Genomic DNA, 19,054 nt, shown 5'->3' on the forward strand with positions numbered 1-19,054 from the left:
ACAAAATTTTAGGAATTTAATCCTCTCTGTTCAATTAAAGCTACACAGCATTTACTTACATTTAACAGTGAGCTACCCTTGATTTCCAAGAGTTTCTTGGAAGGTAGATGGCAAGCAGGAGGGTCAGTATTATAAGAGTAAATCTGTGGCCACTACTGAGTAACTACAGCTATCAAAAAGGAGAACTTCCTTTTTGATGATGAGAACTTCCAAATCTTTAATTAGTTCTGTAAAGGCTCTAGCCTTTGCCTTCTGTGGTCATACTTCTTTAAATTCAAATGATAAATTCTACACTTAGGAAAAACTACACATGCCTTTCCTATATAATACCTGAATATAATCTAAACTGATTAAAGACAGTCTGATATCGATTGCCAAGAATCATTATTAAAAATTATTACACATTGTCAAAAATAAGTTTAATAAATGTAAGACTAAAATGCAACAAATGTAATATCAAAATAAAGCATGTTTGAGCAGGAAGATTGTTAACAGCTCCTTTGGAGTCTTCAGAATCAGTAACATGGAGAACTTGAACCACTTGTCTCCAGAACTGTATATTCTCAAGTAATTTTAGTTTTTTTTATTATTATTATTATTTTATTTTTTTATTTTTTTTTAGGAAATTCTGTAGAAGGTAGCTAATGAAGTACTAGTTTCAAGTGCAAAAAGTTGCTCCAGTTCCAAATGCCCCTAGATGAACGCTTTTCTGCCTTACTCCCAAACTCACTGATCACTGCTCAGAATTTATTAAGCAATGGCGGATGAGACATTTGAGAAATATTAAAAGCAATCAAATCCTGTCAAATCCTGTTTTTCTGTTATTTTGGAAAGAACAAATCTATTATCACATTTTCCATTTCCTGTTTTATTCAAGACAAAAGGTACTTGTGAGCTAGGGTGTAAAGGCAAATATACCAACCACACACATGCACAAAAAAAAGAGGTTCAGTAGACTAAGAAGATTTCATAAGTTTCAGTAATTCATCTTGTGATAACATGCACAAAGACAGCCTCATTAAAATACCTCCAATGAGGCCAATTGCCAAATATTGTTCTATCACAGGAGTGTAACCAATTCTTCCTGCCAATCAGAACAAACATAAACCTTCTGCTAGAAGGTTTTTTTTCTTTCTTTCCTGTATGAACTTCATATCTTACATTAAAGTGGCCTTAAACTTTCACTGCATGGAAGAAGGATGGCAGGTGGTTTGAAGTACTGTAACTAGTAGTAATGTCATTATCTATAAACCTCAAACTATTTTAGCACATGGCCATGCTGGTCTGAATTCTCCTAATTTTGAAATGGTCATGTCTGACTCTGAAAATGGAATGGGTGCATCATTCGGTTGCTTCATTGTTCTAGAAGTGTGGCAATAACATGCATCATAATATGTATTAGGGAGGCGCGCTGTGAAACACGGCATGCTACAATAGTTTCAAATAGCAGCAGGAATTATTAAAAAGGACAAAGGACATTCTATCACATCAGCACTGCAAATAAGATACAGCTAATACTGGATTCAGAAGCAGACTAATTTTTTGAATTATTATTATTATGGTGACAACAAAAACTCCATACATTTTTATTTTTATTTTTTTTTAAAGGCACACAGGCACAACTGCTATCAAGTGCTTTTCAAGTTAACTTTCGGGCAGTGTTACCCTAAAGTTTTGAGCCATATAGTTACAGTTCCCAAACAATCCATAAATGTTTACAGCTAAATGATGAAAATATTTAGCATTAAGAGCCTAAAATTACATATTTGTAGGGTTCCTAGAGTTCTGTAAAACTAACCAAATCCAAAAAGGTTCTGAAAATGATTCACACAAACACTATCTGAAGAACACTCTAGGGTTTTTTCTTTAGTTGTTAAGTTCTGCACTGTATGTAAGTTCAAGCTATCTATTTCAGATTTGGTCCCTGCTTTGATTCTCGGTGTATTGGATTCAAATTAAAACATTAAAAAAGAACAGGAACATGAAAGTTTTGAAGGTAAGCTTTAGCAAGTTCATGCTTGTTCTGAAAGCATAAGGAAAATTAGCTTGGTTTTCTAGTTATACCAGAAGAGGCCAGTAACCTTACTGTAATTGCACTTGTGATACAAGCTGATACCAGCTCTTACTTTTTTGTTTCCTTATTGTTCTGCTCCTCATCTTATGTTTTTATCTCATCTTTGTTTTCCTTTTCTTCAGTCCTTTCTCCATCCTTTTTTCATTACAAATTTGTTCACTTTCGTTTTTGCTCACAAAGTACTTAATCTGTTGTGCAGCACTGTTTCTGCTACAAGCCAATATGTACCCCGACAAAGTTAAAAAATACTAGTGGAACATAAAAACTGACTGGGTACCACCTACGTTGGCTGGTAAGTCTGTACTGAAAGATAAGTTGTAACCAAAGTCTCAATTTTAGTATTGCAAAAAAGCTCTGCCAGCGCCAAGAAAATCGCGCTCCTTTTTCTCTTCTCTGTTTCCACTGGAAAAGCTATCATTGCAATGAACAAAATCCTAGAGAATATAAAAATTCCCACTCCTACTCAATAATTTCATTATCAAATGTAAGGTCACTGATGTGCCCTTTTGTTCCCAGGAGGTTGACCAACCTGCAGATGCAGTTCTGTGACGGTGCATTGAATCTCAAAGAATTATTAATACTTACACATACTGGAAGAAAATGTATATTCTTACCTTTAACTTTAATTCATATTGACATTCACAGACCTTGCAACAATATTGTTTTTCGATAATTGGTATTTCGTAGTATAATACATTATTTTTTTACATTTCTAATATGATTAGTCTACATACTAGAAGTCTGTCTCTCAAATCTTCTAACAGTGGGACCTGAACAACCTTTCAAATACAGATTGAGTTTTATCAGCAAACATGGATTTTGCACTGAGAAAGCTTTTTCCTATAATAAGAAATGAAGAGGCTGTGACAGTATAAAGTACTTTTAAGACCATGTTGAAAATGTGACAGCGGACCTACTTCATCCTTTGTAATTTAAAAACTACTTCAAATTGCATGCAATCTGTAGCTTGTATTAGGGCTATTTCCATCTTCAGTGCATTTTGCTCAACAATTCACATATTGATAGTTTTGAACTATTAAGAAATCAGTGGTAACATAGAACGAACAAATAAAAATGGCAAATGTGCAAATAAACATTCACATACTTGAAAATAAACAGAAATTGAATTACTTGGTGCGAGTTCATGCAATCTCTGTTTAGATCACATCATTCTAATGTATGACAACACAGAACATCTTATTCTAAATGACATGTAATTTGGTGGCGTTTTTTAAATGCACTATAGAGCTGTTGCGTCACCCACATACAACAATGCACTTTGTGGACATTTGTCAAATACTGCAATGCCCATACTAAGGCAACACATCCCAGGAGCTGGCAGTCATGCTATCAGCAAGAATTTGGCTACAGAAACAGCAATGATTCATCATACATTCTAGAAGCACTGTCGAAACAGCAAAACAACATGCTGCTATTTTGATCCTTTAAAGGTAATGTTTTAAAAAATGATAATTAAAAATATGTTTCTAAAGTCAACATGAGCAAAAATAAACCCACAAAATTCTGTTAATGCATTTGGAAATGCATCTATTCATAAGTGATAACTATTAGAATCATTTTTTTCCTCAAGAGAACAGAAAATGGTTATTTAATACAAGTGCCAGTTGATTATTTACCTCCCTACTTTGTGATTTAAGTAGTCAGTATTATAGGACTATCATAGGAAAAAAAAAAAAAAGTCTTTCATTTACAACAGGCAAGGCACATGTTTAATGCAGTTTAGTTTAGATTGTATGCAGTTTAAGAAGTCCTCTGCAGTAATTTCTAAAATAATCACCAAGACACCCTCATGAATTCCATTATAGTGCAACTACATGATCTGTAAGACTTAGAAAACCACTTTGACTGAAGAACCAAAAGCATCATCAGAGCACCTTTTTCAACGCAGGCATCATATCTTCTACGGTCCCACTGCTCACCAACACAGATTGTTTCTCAGATAAACCTATCTGAAGATTTACAAATAACGGTGCAGGTCCCATGATAAGCTCTTGTTCTGAAGTACTACTGATACTTCTCATGAGAGTGCTCTTCTTACCTTTCTTCTGCAGAACATTGAATTTTAACACAAAAACAGAGAACTTTTGTTTCTGAAACTGCAGACTAATGATTTCTTTCTACTAATAATTTATTTCCACAGAAGTTACATAGTGAAATAATTACTATCACCTTGTCAGAGAAACCAAGAACACCTCTTTATAATTTATAAGCATCATCTTAAAATCTTTCCACTATGCTGCCCTTTGCCCATTTGCACAAACACACAACATGAACCCTTACCTTCTGAAAAACAACTTCATCCTGCTTTCTTTTCTTTTTGCTGCTTTTTCTGATCCTCTGTTTTGCCTGAATCCATTTTGTGACCTGGAGTTCAAAACCATAGTGTTTTTTTAGAAAGAGGATGTGATGAGAGTGCAGCCACTCAGCATTAATAAGAACCTATTAAAAGACTCGAGACAATTTTTTCCATTGCTTCACTGGGAAAGGAAAAGCATTTTCCTATCCTGAACGATGTGGTCTTAGGTAGTCTGCTCAGTTACTTGAACACGGCTGAAGTGAAACGCTGTTCTCCACTCTGTGAAGAGCTATTTTCCTTTCTTTGCTAAAGCAAAACTGCACCTTTCAGCGTAAGGTGCTTCGGTTGTTGTTTTTTGTTTGTTTGTTTGTTTTACTAAAGAAAAGATGTCTGGAGCCAGACCAGGCTGCCAAATGTAAAGTTATTACTCCTGCGTGCAAAAATCCTGGGGACAACCTCTGCACTCCATCCCTTACACTTTCTGTTACAAATCAGAAATTTACTTCCAGCCACCGACGTCAGCCGGTGTTGTTGTTATTACTAACAAAACAACAACACGTGTTTTTTCCCCCATACAAGAGCCTCTATGACTGGGAAGAGAGCGATGATGCTTTTGAGGCAAAAGCGGCACGGGAGGAGATCAGGCGGAAAACCGGGGAGGGGACCCACGAAGAGCGAAGCGGGGCGAAGCGGGGCGAAGCGAGGCGAAGCGGGGCGAAGCGAGGCGAAGCGAGGCGAAGCGAGGCGAAGCGAGTAGCGGACGGACGGCTCTCCTCACCTCGGCGCTCACTTGCTGCACGAGCTTGCACTCCTTCCAGGTCTCGCCCTCCTCCAGCAGCGGCTGTACGGAAAGAAAGCGCACGGTGAGCCGTGCCGTGCCGTGCCGTGCCGTGCCGATCCGCCTCCCCAAGGAACGCCGCCACCCCTAGCCCAGCCGTCCCGCTGCCTTCGGGAGGAAATAGAACACCTCCGCGGGGTCCCCCGCTCCGGTCCCGGAACCCCGCGCAGAGGAGGAGCCTGCCTTAAAGACGTAGGGACCGGCAGGCTCCGGGGTGACCCCATCGGGAGTTTCGCGCCTCCCCCGGCCGGCCTGGAGAGTCGCCGTCGGCGTCCCGCGCTCCCTCCGAGCCGGAGCACCGGGACGGCTCTCCCTCGTCCCGAGCCCCATGGCGCACAGCTCCTGTAAAGCCCTCCGCAGCAAAAAGACGCTGTCCTCGCAAAACCACCGCGTTCCCGGTGACGGGCGAGCAAGCTGGGTCAGGAATGTGGCACCGTTAATGCCTGACAGCTTCCCCCGTTGCTTTCCTGACGCCGAAGAACGCAGCTGGTAACTGCGCTGCTTTCTGAAGGGCAGCTCAGTACGAGCAGCTCAGCGGGTTTTGTTCCTATCACGGCACGGTAAATGTAGCACTGAGGCCTCAGAAAAAAAAACTTGATACACGAGAGCATGAGCAGGTGATTAAATTTAGGCATGGGCCTTCAGCAGATGTTTCTGTGCTCTTTGAGCAGCACGTTCTATCTTAAGTGTGATGGGAGATACATAACTTAGGTCAGCCATGGAAAATCTCAGAAATCATCAAGTTGAGTTATTTTTAATGTTTGCTGTTCAGCATTAAAAACAAGACAGACTGAGTCATGCCTAGTATGACTAAGTTATTCTTAGCATTTTAGAACTAATTTATGCTCTGTGCTATAAATGACCATTCTCTGAAAGCTTCTAAAGAAAAGCTGTGCTCCTGTGAAAAAAGAGAGCTTATAAAAACATGCGCACGAGCAAACTCTCCTGCGTATAGAATTAGATGGACTCTGCAAACAGAGTTAAGTAAATAAAGGCAGGCCCAATTACTGCCTGCTAAATCTTGACACCATCCCTTTAACTTTGTAACAAGGGGGGAAAAAAAGTCTCTCCTAGTCTTTTTGTTTTACTGCCACAACATCCTTCTTTCAAGATCAAAAGCTACAGATCAAAGCCAAGATCAAACTCACTGCTTTAAATAGAAGCAACTTCACCATGAACTATTATACAAAGAAGAACTTTTAAATAGAGCAATCACAATAGAAAATCTTAATAAAGATTTTTATTTTTTGCTCTCAACTGGTCCCCTTAAAGCCAGTGCCATCAACATATTTTTATTTTGTAAAACAGTGTAAAGCATTTTCTTCTAAATGGTAGCTCTGAAAAGCTGTTACAAATTTTCTCTCAATCTGAGTGTTTGAATGGCAGAAGAATGACTGAACACAGTTCGAAGAAAATGAACAAGAATATGAAGAAAAAAATGTTAGTAGCAAACAGAAATAAATGCATCCACGTAAAAGAAGAGAAAAACAAACAAACAACAACAAAACCCGCCAACATTCCTTGAATCATTTAATAGATTAGATTGCACATTCCCACAGAAGTTCTTACAGGAAGGATGGGGTCATAGAAACAATGAGATATATTTTCCCAAAATACTTTAAATAATTACACTTCCTCTCCTGTCAAGCGTTTGGAGGAGAAAACTAAGGAAGAAAATTGGAGAAGACACTGATTTTCAGACTAGCAGACCCTGAGGCTGACTTGGGTTGAAAACTCCTGAACAAACAAACAGAGAGTTTATTAAAGCTCAGAAGTAGCTCCCATTTTCTCAATAGTGAGTGCGCAGCAGTAAGAGAAATTCAACAGGAATTGTTACTGACCTTTTATAGAGGTAATATGCCCCATGGAGCAACATTTGGGGTTCTCCTGTGCTGGCTGCCATACACATAAAAACTTGAACACTTGTCTACTGTAAGATAATTAGATAACTGCAATGCTACGGAAGACAACTGCTAATGTGCCTATGTGAACAGACTGCAGAGTTAAAGAAAGCAGTGAGAGGAGCAGGGTGAGCCTAATGAGCCTGTGGCCACACAGTGCAGTGCCTGTGCTGTCAGCTGCTAACTATACTTGTTGATGCCTCAGTAATTACTGATTTAGCTCATGATCAGACTAGGAGAATTTGCTTGGGGAGAGGGAGAATGGAAAGAGATGAAAGGAGGGGGACGGAAGACAGGGAAAACAGACGGGATAGAATAAAGATGATTTTAGGAATATTGGTTTCCTACTGTGTTCTTTCATATCCCAAAAGGAAAGAGCTAACATTAGAAAAAAGGGTGATGGAACACCTGATTTTACAGGGAGAGTCACTGCTTCATCCTTCACTAACAGTTCTCTTTTCTGTCCATATGACAATGATCTGTCATTCCTGAATCCCTGCACAACTGAAATTAAGAGATTAGTTCAATCTGTATGTCCTTTTGTTGCGCAGGCTTTCTTTTGGAGACTGTGAATGAAGCTGTCTTTTGTAATACTCAGATTGGGAAGCATTTATACATCTCAAAGCATGCAAATGATCATTCTTGAAGCAGCAGGATTTTGAACTATGGAGGAGGAGGTAGCACTTTCTACCAAATAGATGAATAGAGGATCAATATCTTAGTACATAACATAGGCAATGATTTACACATCCATATCCACTATTCTTCAAGTCACACTGGATTCTAGGTACACAATGAACTTTCAGGATTGCACATAGTCTACAGAACAGTAACATATTTATGCAACATGCAACTGTTTCATTTGAAACATGAAATGATTTTACAGTGTTAAGGCTATGATGGTTACTAATAATATTTCATGAATCAATAAAACATTATAATCACGCACGTTCCCTTTGCCTAAATTGTTTATAATCCCATCTGGTCTGTGCTTATCTAATGCTAAAGTATTCAACATTGATAAATGTAGGACATCTTATCTGTGGTGGACATTGAATCAATGATGTTTTGTTGGTTTACACTCCTCATATAACTGGAAAGCAAAAGCAAAGTAATTGAAAAGGGGACAATAAGTGTATTTATTGTAAATGAATTTCAGAAGAGCTTCTGCAAAGTAGGGGAAATTAATAACTAATGCAGCCAAGTTATATTTTCCAGCACTTATTTTCTAGAATTTTGATTTTCTCTCTATTACTGAATTTTACATGACAAGTACACACCTAGATCTATGTGAAACATAAGTCTAGGGACTTCACTGTTATATCATTATATGTATATTGGTCCCAGAGGATTTAACGATCTTCACGAGCCTGCAAGTTACAATTTTGTACATTTGTCTTCCCACATATCATAAAATAATCTTAGTGGTTTTTTGTTTTTGTTTTTTTTTTTAAATGGAACTTGAATAATACCACCTACTTTTCTGGATGCTGTCATCACTTCTGTCACATCAATAAATAATATTTTAAAGAAACAACAATAAAATGCAAGGCCTATTACGTAGTTGTGTTTTCTATAATCCAAAACTATGGCAAAACCAGGAGAGAACAGTAGTTGAAATTGGTAGATTAACTTACTTGGAAACTGAGAATAAGACAGTTGGATTAAATGATCTTTAGAGGACTTTTCCAACCATAACAATTCTATGATTTAAGACGTGCAGTCCGAACAGACTGTGTGAACTGAGATCTACTTCAGTAGAAGAGACTTGCTTTACAGTCCTTTGTAAAAATGTTCAGAAAATTAAAATATAAAAAAGGATTTTGTCCAGCAACTCACAACACAATTAATAATGGTTTGAAACATCAGGGGCAACAATTTCAAAGTTTTAAAAATGCTATTGTTACCAGAATTTGGCAGAGACTGAGGAGGCAGTAGGCTTCAACTGAAAATAGTGAAGCAGCTATTGCAGCCACATGGCAACCTGTACTTCCAAGAGGCAGTATATCAATGGCCGATCAAAATTACTGAAAAAGAAATCAAGTCCAAGATACACTCGTATAAGAACAGAAAGCCATCCAACTGACTGTGTGCAGTTTTCATGAGGACAACTTTATTAAAGGAAGTGGGAAAACAAGTTGTTTTGATGCCATGTGTATTTTAGGAAAGATGGTCATTGACACTGATACCATGAATTCAAATGCTCTAAAATTCCTCCAGACATCTCTGTGGTGGTGTAAGCACCACCAGATCAGCATGATGCTTCCAACATTCTTTAATGAAAGATGCCTATAAAGATGTTATGTTAAGGTCAAACTTGCTCTTCTAAAAACATCTCTACCTCTAAGAGATAAAAACCTGCTGAAACACTCACTTTGAGGATGTACTTTCAGTACACTGCAACGTGACTTCTGAATAATGATACTGAAAATACGAACTTCAGATACCCATTAGCAACTCTGTGGTGGGGAGAGAATTCATAGTTAAAGATGAAAACCCACAACTAGCTATTTAGTCCAAGATCAAATCCATGATCTGATACAGAAAGTTTTTCTGACCTCAAAATAATATCCTTACAACTTATTTCTAAACAATAATATGTAACATATATATGATGACATACAATGTGTATATCATATAAATAATAATATCTACTGAGATCCTGGTGAGCAGTGGATAGTTTCTAGCTAGCCAAAATACATAGGAATTTGAAAGTTCTTTGTATTTATTTACTGTTGCTATTGTTGTTATTGTTTTTCCTTTTTTACCTGAAATTACAGGGGGGAAAAAAAAAAAAAAAAAAATCCCCACAAAGATAAATATGCTTGAGCATGTATTCTGGACAGTCCCAGAGCACTCGTGTAACAACTAGTGTTTTCCTTCTTCCTCTGGCATAAAGAGACAAAGAAAATGAAGCTGCCGTGTTTCTTGCTCAAAAAAACAGAATACCTCTTTCAGGGGTACTGACCTCTGAGTCTTGCTGATCTCTTGAAGCAATCAAAAACCTTCCCATCAGCTCCAGATATGAAACATATTCAAGACAAAAGCTGTTAAGCCATATGCTAAGGATAACAGCCATTAGTTGAACCATGACTTTTACTGCTGATTTTTATATTGACCAATAGGTTTGTCAGCCTTTTAAAACTATCTTTCCCAAGACATCTTCATTTTGGCGTTTAAATTTCACTGTGAGCCTAGAAAAAACCAGGAGAGCAGACAGAATAGCTAAAACATCCCGGAAAAGGATTCCCTTCTGTATTAGCTTTGTATGGCACTGTTTTTGCAGCAGGGTGGCCTCTCTGAGCAGAGCGCAGCAGCTGCCCCATGTCGGATCAGAGCCAGCTCCCACTGCTCCAAAGTAACCCGCCACTGCCCAGAGCTGAAAGACCCGTTTAGGGCAGTTCCTGGAAGGCCGTATTTTCTCCAAATAAAACAGAAGGTGATTATCATCTATATCTTTATGAGTAGAAAGTCCTGCTAAATGATAAGGGTGTAACAAGCAAGGTAAGATCTTGACATCGCTTCTATCAATTTTGGTGGAAGACAGCAAATTGTTACATGGTATTCTGTTACAATCTGCCCTCTAAAAGTACTTAGAAGTTCAACGTTTTTGCGGAATGCGTGAAAAAAAAGCATCAGACTCCAGAGCAAAGAGCTTCTGTCATCACCTCTGGCCAGCAGAGAGTGTAGTGTGAGGCTCCAAACCCCCAGGAGCACGTTGTTTCTGACTAGATGGCTGGATGAATTCACAGGTCACAGTTACATTGGCCAGCATTAAAATGACTTCAGGTACATAGTACGTATTGATACATATGCATAAGATGCACCTTTCCTATGTGTTGATTCCTCCCATTCATTTGCATGTCTTTCTATAGCTATAGTAAGAAGAGCAGTTTTTCAGGCAGCAAGATGAGTATTTCTTTCAAAATCCCTCAATTGCTGTGGAGGGGAAGGTGGCAACTTATTCCTGTCAAATACAGTTTTTTACGTCAGCTTCACAGCCATTCTCCTGCACTAGAAATATCTCAAACATGGTTTTCTAAAATAGCATTTGACTGTTATTATTTCATATCCTGTGTCCAATTCAGTAAAATGAATTGTAATTGTCTCTAAATTTGAGATATTTCACTCATTCAGGGGCCTCCTCTTTCCAAAACTGCTTAAAAATATTAAATCCTCTAAGAATTGTTTCCACTGAATAAAAATTAATTGGTTGCAAACTTCTTTTCATAGGATATTTTTACAGTCAATTAAAATTTATTGCTGTGCAAGCCCACCTGTGTCCATAATTGGCAATTCTCTATTCAACACTTCTGTAAAAAAGGACCTTCCTCCCTCCACCCCCTACTTATGTAGATGGGAGAGTGGGAGCTTGGGAATGTGAACCTGATCCAGCATTGACTGACCAGGCAGCAAACCCTTATTGTTCTAGAGATACCAAACATAACTCCTTTCTAGTAGGGATAAGCTCAGTCATTCTGCACATAACACAGCTTTTGTGTTCAGCAGTACAAATAGAAAAAGAGAAATAGAATGACTGCTGGAGATTTGTTAAACTTAAAAAGATCCTGATGAACAAAAGTGTGGAATCCAGTCCACAGTTATTTTAGAAATGCAACATTATTTCAAATGCACTTTGTTCCTCCTTGCTGGACACACACAATGATGATAGGTAGAATGAAGGAAAACTTAAAGATATCTGTGGAAATCTGACTTTCGACTGGAGGGTTAAGCCAATTTTAGCAGGTCATTAAACTAAATCCAGTGAAGTATACTCCTCAACCTAACTGCATGTCCTTTCCAGCTAAAAATCCCCAAATGACTTTTTTTCTGAATTGTTCAATTATTGCCTAAACTGAGATTCCTATAATTATGTTTTAAATATCACTTTTAGAAATTAGAACAAGGGAGGCACTAAAATGCTTTGGCCAGTATTTTCCAGTCTAACATTTAAAAATAAACTTCTACCTCCAAGTTACTGAGCAGTACATATGCCAAACATGAGAAGTCTGCTTTCCAATTTTAGAATGGGATCATACAACAATTCATACAAATGCTATTTTTATCATGAGTGTCTGTGTCTTACTTCTAAAATCGCATGCAATGCCAAAGAAACTTACCCAAACTATAACAACACTCTAAGCTATGACTGAATTTGAAATGTGTATGTCTGAAACAAACTCGGTGACTTACCATTTTATATAAGCAATTTTCTTGAGCTTTTTAATTGTTCAACAAACAAAAATATGTAAGTGTTGGGCCTTATTTAGCAATATTATGTGCAACTTAAAGGAATAGCTAAATAAATTAAAATGCCATTTTTTGACAATAACCTTTATTTTTAAATAATAATTATTCTTATTACCTTTTTTTTGTGTTTGCCACAAAAAGATAATTTTTTTCCCCTTTGTTCTATCTGCAAAGACTTGCAAATGCATAATTATTACCTAAATAGAATGTCTTTTTGTGTATTTTTTTTCCTCTCTGTTATTCAGCTGGCAACTATGCATATTACAGTGCTATACTGTGCATTCCAAAATCCCGTATTCTAAGAAAATCAGATGTGAAGTTGACAGTAAAATGATTTTTTTGCTGATTTTTGAAGAAAGACAGAATTAATGATTCATTTCCACAAAATTTTTCCTTATTGACTTATTATCCTTAGGGATGATTATCCATTAATCAATTTACATTGCTGATATATGCTAACTTAAAATTTAAAGGACTTTGGAAGGATATTTTTATCTGCTAATCTCCAAGGAGGTTAATAGCAAAATAAAACAATTTTTTTCTTGTGGGGAAGCATCTGTTCTTCAATATGTACTTTTCTTGTACGAGAATAATTAGTTTTATAAGTAGAAATTATGCTTTCTTCAGATTACTTCTCAAGTATCAACTCATTACACTTCAAATATCAGTAATTCTCTGCAATGATGTGAAAACATACAAAAAAGGCTCATTGTTCAGATAAAAAAGATAAAAAAATAAGGTGATTAGCGAACTTCAGTATTGAAGCAGCAGCACACTGTTGTTTCGACTAGTACTTATTACCAAGTTTGAAGTGATTCTAACAGTCACAATTTAACTTAATTAAACAAGTATGAAAATTATCCCTTTTCATAACTCTTCCCCATTTTTTCCCCCCAAATTACAAGCTTGAGTGACCTACTTAGCAGGTCATTCTTATTGCCAGTGCCCACAAATTTACCTCATATCTCAGCAAACACTGCAAGAGTCTCTTGTTTACTGTCCCAGTGTTGCTATTCACTCATCTACAGTTATTATATACACCTACACAGAAAAATTGCAAAATAAAACATAACTAGAACCAGTGTATGTCCAAGCCTTAAGTTACACTCTCATCCAGCAAGAAATTTCTCTGCTGAACATTTTTCTAATACCATCTGTAAAACTTGAGTAAATAATTGCTAAAGATAATTTAGAAACATAAGATCATTCTGTAAAAAAAATTGCTTGAATTAGTTTGGATTGTTAATAAATGACTATAACCACTAAACTATCGTGCATTCTGCTAAAGATCTACCCCTTCATTTTTCATTTTCTCTTAGCAAAAGGAAACAGGAAATCTATAAAGTTTATAACTCGGGCAAAAGTCAGGATCCTTTTTAGTAACAAATGGCTTCTTTAGAAAACATGCTATTCATAGGTCATATTATTATTCATATTAAGTACTTGAGCTGCTGCTAGAACATCCTTTAAAATTTATGAAATCACAGAAAGATATTACCTACACTGATTCAGAAGAATCCACAAACTACGTTTTACTTCATTTTTTAAAAATAGTTTAGTGAAGTTTTGCTATGGGTTTCCTTCAGCTATGCAGTCTATTTCCTCAAGTAGGATGATCCAAAAACCAGCCATGTATAAACAAAACCAGAAATACTGTGAATAAATGAATATTCACCAATGGAAGAACTCTTTTGACAATGTATTTCTAGAAGTATGGTTGGTTTACAAGAGACCATCCATATGTATGGATTAAGTTTCCTTCCTTCACCATAGTTACAAGCCTTCCCTCAGCCTTCCTCCTCCCCCCCCACCAAAAAAAAAACAACAGATCAGAGAGGAAAAAAATATATATTTAAATACAAGTATTTTTAGCACTGTAAGATCAGGCTATCTTCCACTGTTCATTCGGAATCAGAAATCATGGTAGTGTTCTCCTGATGCTCACAAAAAGTTGCAAGTATTCTGAAACATCTGTTGGTAGTAGCTATCATAATCAGGAAACACTGTTCAAGGTGGAACAGGCGAAAATAATTAACTTGAGCAGATGGATGAAGCAGTTGCTCAGTAGTAAATCAGAAGAAGATCATTTTCATAACACAAGGTACCAAATCAAATGCACATTCAAGGATCACTCAAGATAAGATAGCAAGTTTACCAATAATAAGAGCAAGCTATGAAGAATGCAGCTTCACAGAGGCAATAAAAAGGTAGTAAAACGAGAATGAGATGGAAAAGTACTTTTAGGAGTTTATGAGATAAAGAAACTACCTAGTGCTAATTCATCTGTTACTAAATTAAAAATGCCCAATACTAAATATTTTATTTTTAAAAAGATAAACTTACTAGGGTAGCACAGGAAATTAACACAAAGTAAATGGACACTATGAAAGACAATCTATGCAGAACATATCTTCCACAAGCATATAGCCTTTTAGTTTTAAACTGTAATTAAACTAGAGCAAATCTATTACACAGACAGAAACAGAAACCATACTTCAGAGAACAAATCCTCAGTGGCATGAATAAAGTGGACTTAAGTGAGCTCATAGGTGTTTTCCTGCTCTAAAAGCTGTTTCATTCTTCTGATTCTACTGTTTCCCAGCTTAAATCACTGACTGAAGTTATTGGTGTTATGTCATTACTAGCCTTGTGCGTGATACAAGTATTTTATAATCCTCCAGTGAGTCACTTCTGAGGCAGCACTACATGCTGGAGGGTTGCTGATACTTGATTTGGTAAATAGTGTTTTCAACAAGACATTCTGCCTTCTCACAATGTGTTCCCAGGAAAACATCTTTCTGACAGCATGTATTTCAGAAAAGCTTTCTTATTTTCCATCTCTTATGATCCTTGTTGTTATCTATGTAAGAAAACCTTACTGAACAGCAAGCTTCAAGAGAACCATTGTGCCATAGCACTACCCCATTTATGAAAATGATTGGCCAGAAATTATCATGTATTCTATTTTATAAGATTAAGCTTTAATACTTTAGAAAATACAGAAGCTGAAAGCGTAACTTTGCACACAGAATTCTTTCTTTCACAGCAACAGGACAATTTCATTTTTATTTACTGGCATGACTCCTTTAACTTACACAGAATTAGTTACTCTTGATTAGTACTGGTATGCAGAAGAGCCTGGAAACTGGCCCAGTATTTACAAGAGAAAAAATGCCTTTTCTGAGAGTTTGATGGTAACAAGAGATTGATTAACATTATGATTTTGCTAATTATAAAAAACAAGTTGAAAGGAGTGCATGTGTTTTTATACAGAGCTATATACATATACATACTGTTCCCTGGACAGAAATGGAGGCAAGATTAAGGAAGGCAAAAGATACACAGCACTGGTAAAGGAGTACAGATCTCTATGAGACCAGTGTCATGATGTATGACTGCATGGAACACAGAATGTTAATTTATCCACTGGAAGGAAAATGTGAAGTAAGACTTCTTCAAGCAGTGTAGGTGGAAAGTATTTACCCTCAGCATTTGCACAAGTCCCTGGTAATTGTCTGAAGCTAGGCACCATCATGAAGATGTTGAACTGAGGGGAAGGCTAGCAACTCTGTCTTTAAGAACCATGTTGTTATGAAATCATACAGAACACACAAGGTTGTATACAGCTAATATAATTTTATACAACAAGGGAAGAAAACTCTTAAATAAATATTTTTGTAGATAATAACGGAAGTGAGCTGAGCGAATTTTCTTCATGTTCAATTGCTGACATGAATTTCCTGAGCAAAACCAACCCAAATATTAAAAGTGAAAACACCATGGAAACAAGCAAAGATACTATAATAGAAAAAGCCTCACATATGGGAAAGATACAAAAGGAAATATGTTCTGATTTCATTTTCAGAATGGACAGTATGATGCATATCTCCTAATCCCATTAAGTGAAGTAATCTCTTCAGTAATCTCTTCAGTAAGGAAGTTTCCATTCAAAATTTAGTGTAGTCTTTGACATTACTTGTAAATTAAGAGACATTTAAGCTACCATGCTAGAAGACTCTATAGTGCAGTATGCAAAATAAGATTCATAAGCAGAAAGATGACAATTTCAGTGTAAGGCACAGGACACTGCTGCTCTGCTTTTGGGACACCTCTGTAGCAGAGATTTTTCCAGTGGCTCCACCACTCAAGAAAGGTAGTCAACTGCAAAGAATACTGGGTGCCTCATAAAGTTCACACTGCCTGGTTAGCAAGCTAAGCAGTGCCATCCTAGGCCAAAGAACAGGCAGAAAGCTTCCTATACAAACATCCTTGCTCACTCATCATGCAACCTATATAAGACAGCAAAAATCAACTCCATGGAGTTCATCAGTTGCTGCTTATAATGCAGATAATTCACCAGAATTCACAAAAAAAAAAAAAAAAAAAAAAAAAAAAAAAAAAAAAAAGGCATATATGCCTTCGCAGACCCGAATCTATCACAACAATAAGAAAATATTTTCTGAAAAAAACCCACATAATTTGAATACATCTTAAGGTGTTTTGTGCAATTTATACACCAATTTATAGTTCTCTAGAGAGTAAATAAATTCATAAACAGATAACAGAAATGTATTGAGAGCTACTAAGCAGCCTTAACAGTCTTGATTTCAGGTATAAGGCCTCCCCAGATGATTTAATAAAGCACTAATTGAACAAGGTTTTTTATTCTCTGAATGACAGCTCCATTTCTTTTAGTACAGTGGAAATAGGTTCCTGCAAGAGTCTGAGAAGTGCTGAAAGCAACAAGAGTAAGAAATCAGAAAGGCTACTGATGAAAGAAATAGAGGAGATTTGAGCATGCTGATTCTCAAAAGAACAGCTATATTTTTGCTATGTTTTACCTACAAACTCAGTAGATGGGAAATTACGAAACTACTTGCTAGTCATTCTGAAGCTTACAGCATACACTCAAGTAGACAGTGTTCAGTTTTCACACAAATCAAAGTTATTTTCAATTCTTTAGCATACTCCTATCTTCCTTACTTGTGATTTCAGAGCTGATTGTAGAAACAAGTAAGGCATACTCCTCAGAGAGACAGTTCTAAGCAAAATTGTACAACACTTTTATTTCGGAGAGCCTGTTTAATACTTTACAACTACAGTTATGCAACATCAGTTTATCTAAAATACTTAAAGCAGCTGTTCTACAACAAACTGAATTTTCTATTTATTTTCTTGATTAAAACACAGTATTAAAATCAAGGTCTTTCTTCCAGAAATGACTGAACATCAAAATGTATGAGTACTTTGTCCTTTCTCTTGCACCATTCCAATTAAGGCAAATTTTCTCTTCTTTCTCTTTGTATTAAGATGTAGAGTCATAATCAAAATTGCTTATTTAAAAATAATACATTTTATATACAAAGTGAAATGCAAGTCTCCAGAAAGAACAGAGAACAAATATTTTGAATTTACCTTTGGTATGCCTGAAGTATCAAGCCAGTTCTGGGAGATACTTTCAACAGTTAACTCAGACCTTTAAAAAAAAAAAAAAAAGTTAGAGAATACACACAAAAATAGACGTTTTTCACATAAAATTTAACAATGAAGTAGCTAAGCAAAACCCAGAATTCCCGGTACTGGATGTAATACAGTAGTAGTACATTATGGATTTTTTAATGAATAATACCATTAGAGGTGATATGAGCAAACTAAAGACAGATCAGATTTTTTGCATGTTTAAACAAAGGATAAATGGCTATAGACAGAGAATATTTAAGATGGCAAACTGCAGTTATGAAACATAAATTATGAATATGTGCTCCCATTTTTCTTTCTTCTACTGAGAAAAAAACACAAACAAACCCAAAAACATGGGATAAGTAAGTTTAGCTGGACACACTCAAAACCAGTTGTTACAGAAGCAGTCTATAAGTAAATATAAAGTACTAAAGAAGATTAAATAAAAGAACAACTTCCATTATCTTATGGATTTTAAAGGCACCGATAGATTTTAATCCTCAGAGTTACTGAGTAGTTAAATATATTTTAGTTTAAGTTTAATCTCTCCTACATTTTCTTGATATGCTGATAATACTCAATGTGAAGTCTGGAATAGTCTGGAGCTTCAACTAATACAAAAGAAAATAGCTTGTTTTGACCAAGCAATTTGGGACTAAAATAACCACAGGCAAAATTATTTGTACATTCAGAAATAATTTTTCCACTTTTGCTTCTGCAAGTAGCTTGTGCTGAATTTACTTCGACATAGGCTGAAAACTTCCCAACTTACAGGGAAGCAAATTAAATTAAAAAAATTACACTATTCATGCAGTATGCCAGTGCTGAAAAATGACACTGAAATAAGCTGTCTATAAATTCTGAGAATAACATGCACAGTCCTGTGCACTGAAATACCTTGGCAAGACTCATTCTAGTATCTGCAGCTACCCTCAAGTGAAGATCCATAACCCACAAAGTACCCAGAAAAGAACCTCCATTCTGAAGTTCTAAAGCAGGAAGGTAAGCTTCTCGGCACTGGTTTTAATTTAACTACATGACAAAGAATTCTACTGGTTTTTATTTTCCCCAACTCTGACGAAGTTCTGCTTAAAATTCTGACCCCACAGGAATTTTTTTTATGGACTGTATCCATGACTACGAAAGAATTTGCAATGAATTCATCAATAGTTTTTACTGAATGATTTTAGAACACCTTTGAATATTAACTTTTG

General features: G+C 36.3%; 1 protein-coding gene across 7 annotated transcripts in view; it reads right to left on the reverse strand.

The window, feature by feature from the left end:
- Nucleotides 1-19,054, reverse strand: part of AOPEP (aminopeptidase O (putative)) — a 182,162-nt gene that overhangs the window by 62,743 nt on the left and 100,365 nt on the right. For all 7 annotated transcript variants that reach the window (XM_052701164.1, XM_052701162.1, XM_052701161.1 and 4 more), the window contains exons 11-13: nt 17,796-17,856; nt 5,170-5,232; nt 4,376-4,459 (exon numbers count right to left, since the gene is read on the reverse strand). In XM_052701164.1, coding sequence (XP_052557124.1) covers nt 4,376-4,459; nt 5,170-5,232; nt 17,796-17,856 — 208 coding nt within the window. The remainder of the gene's footprint in view (nt 1-4,375; nt 4,460-5,169; nt 5,233-17,795; nt 17,857-19,054) is intronic.

This window comes from Tympanuchus pallidicinctus, unplaced genomic scaffold (genome assembly GCF_026119805.1).
Source record: "Tympanuchus pallidicinctus isolate F22 unplaced genomic scaffold, pur_lepc_1.0 scaffold4, whole genome shotgun sequence".
Lineage (NCBI taxonomy): Eukaryota > Metazoa > Chordata > Aves > Galliformes > Phasianidae > Tympanuchus > Tympanuchus pallidicinctus.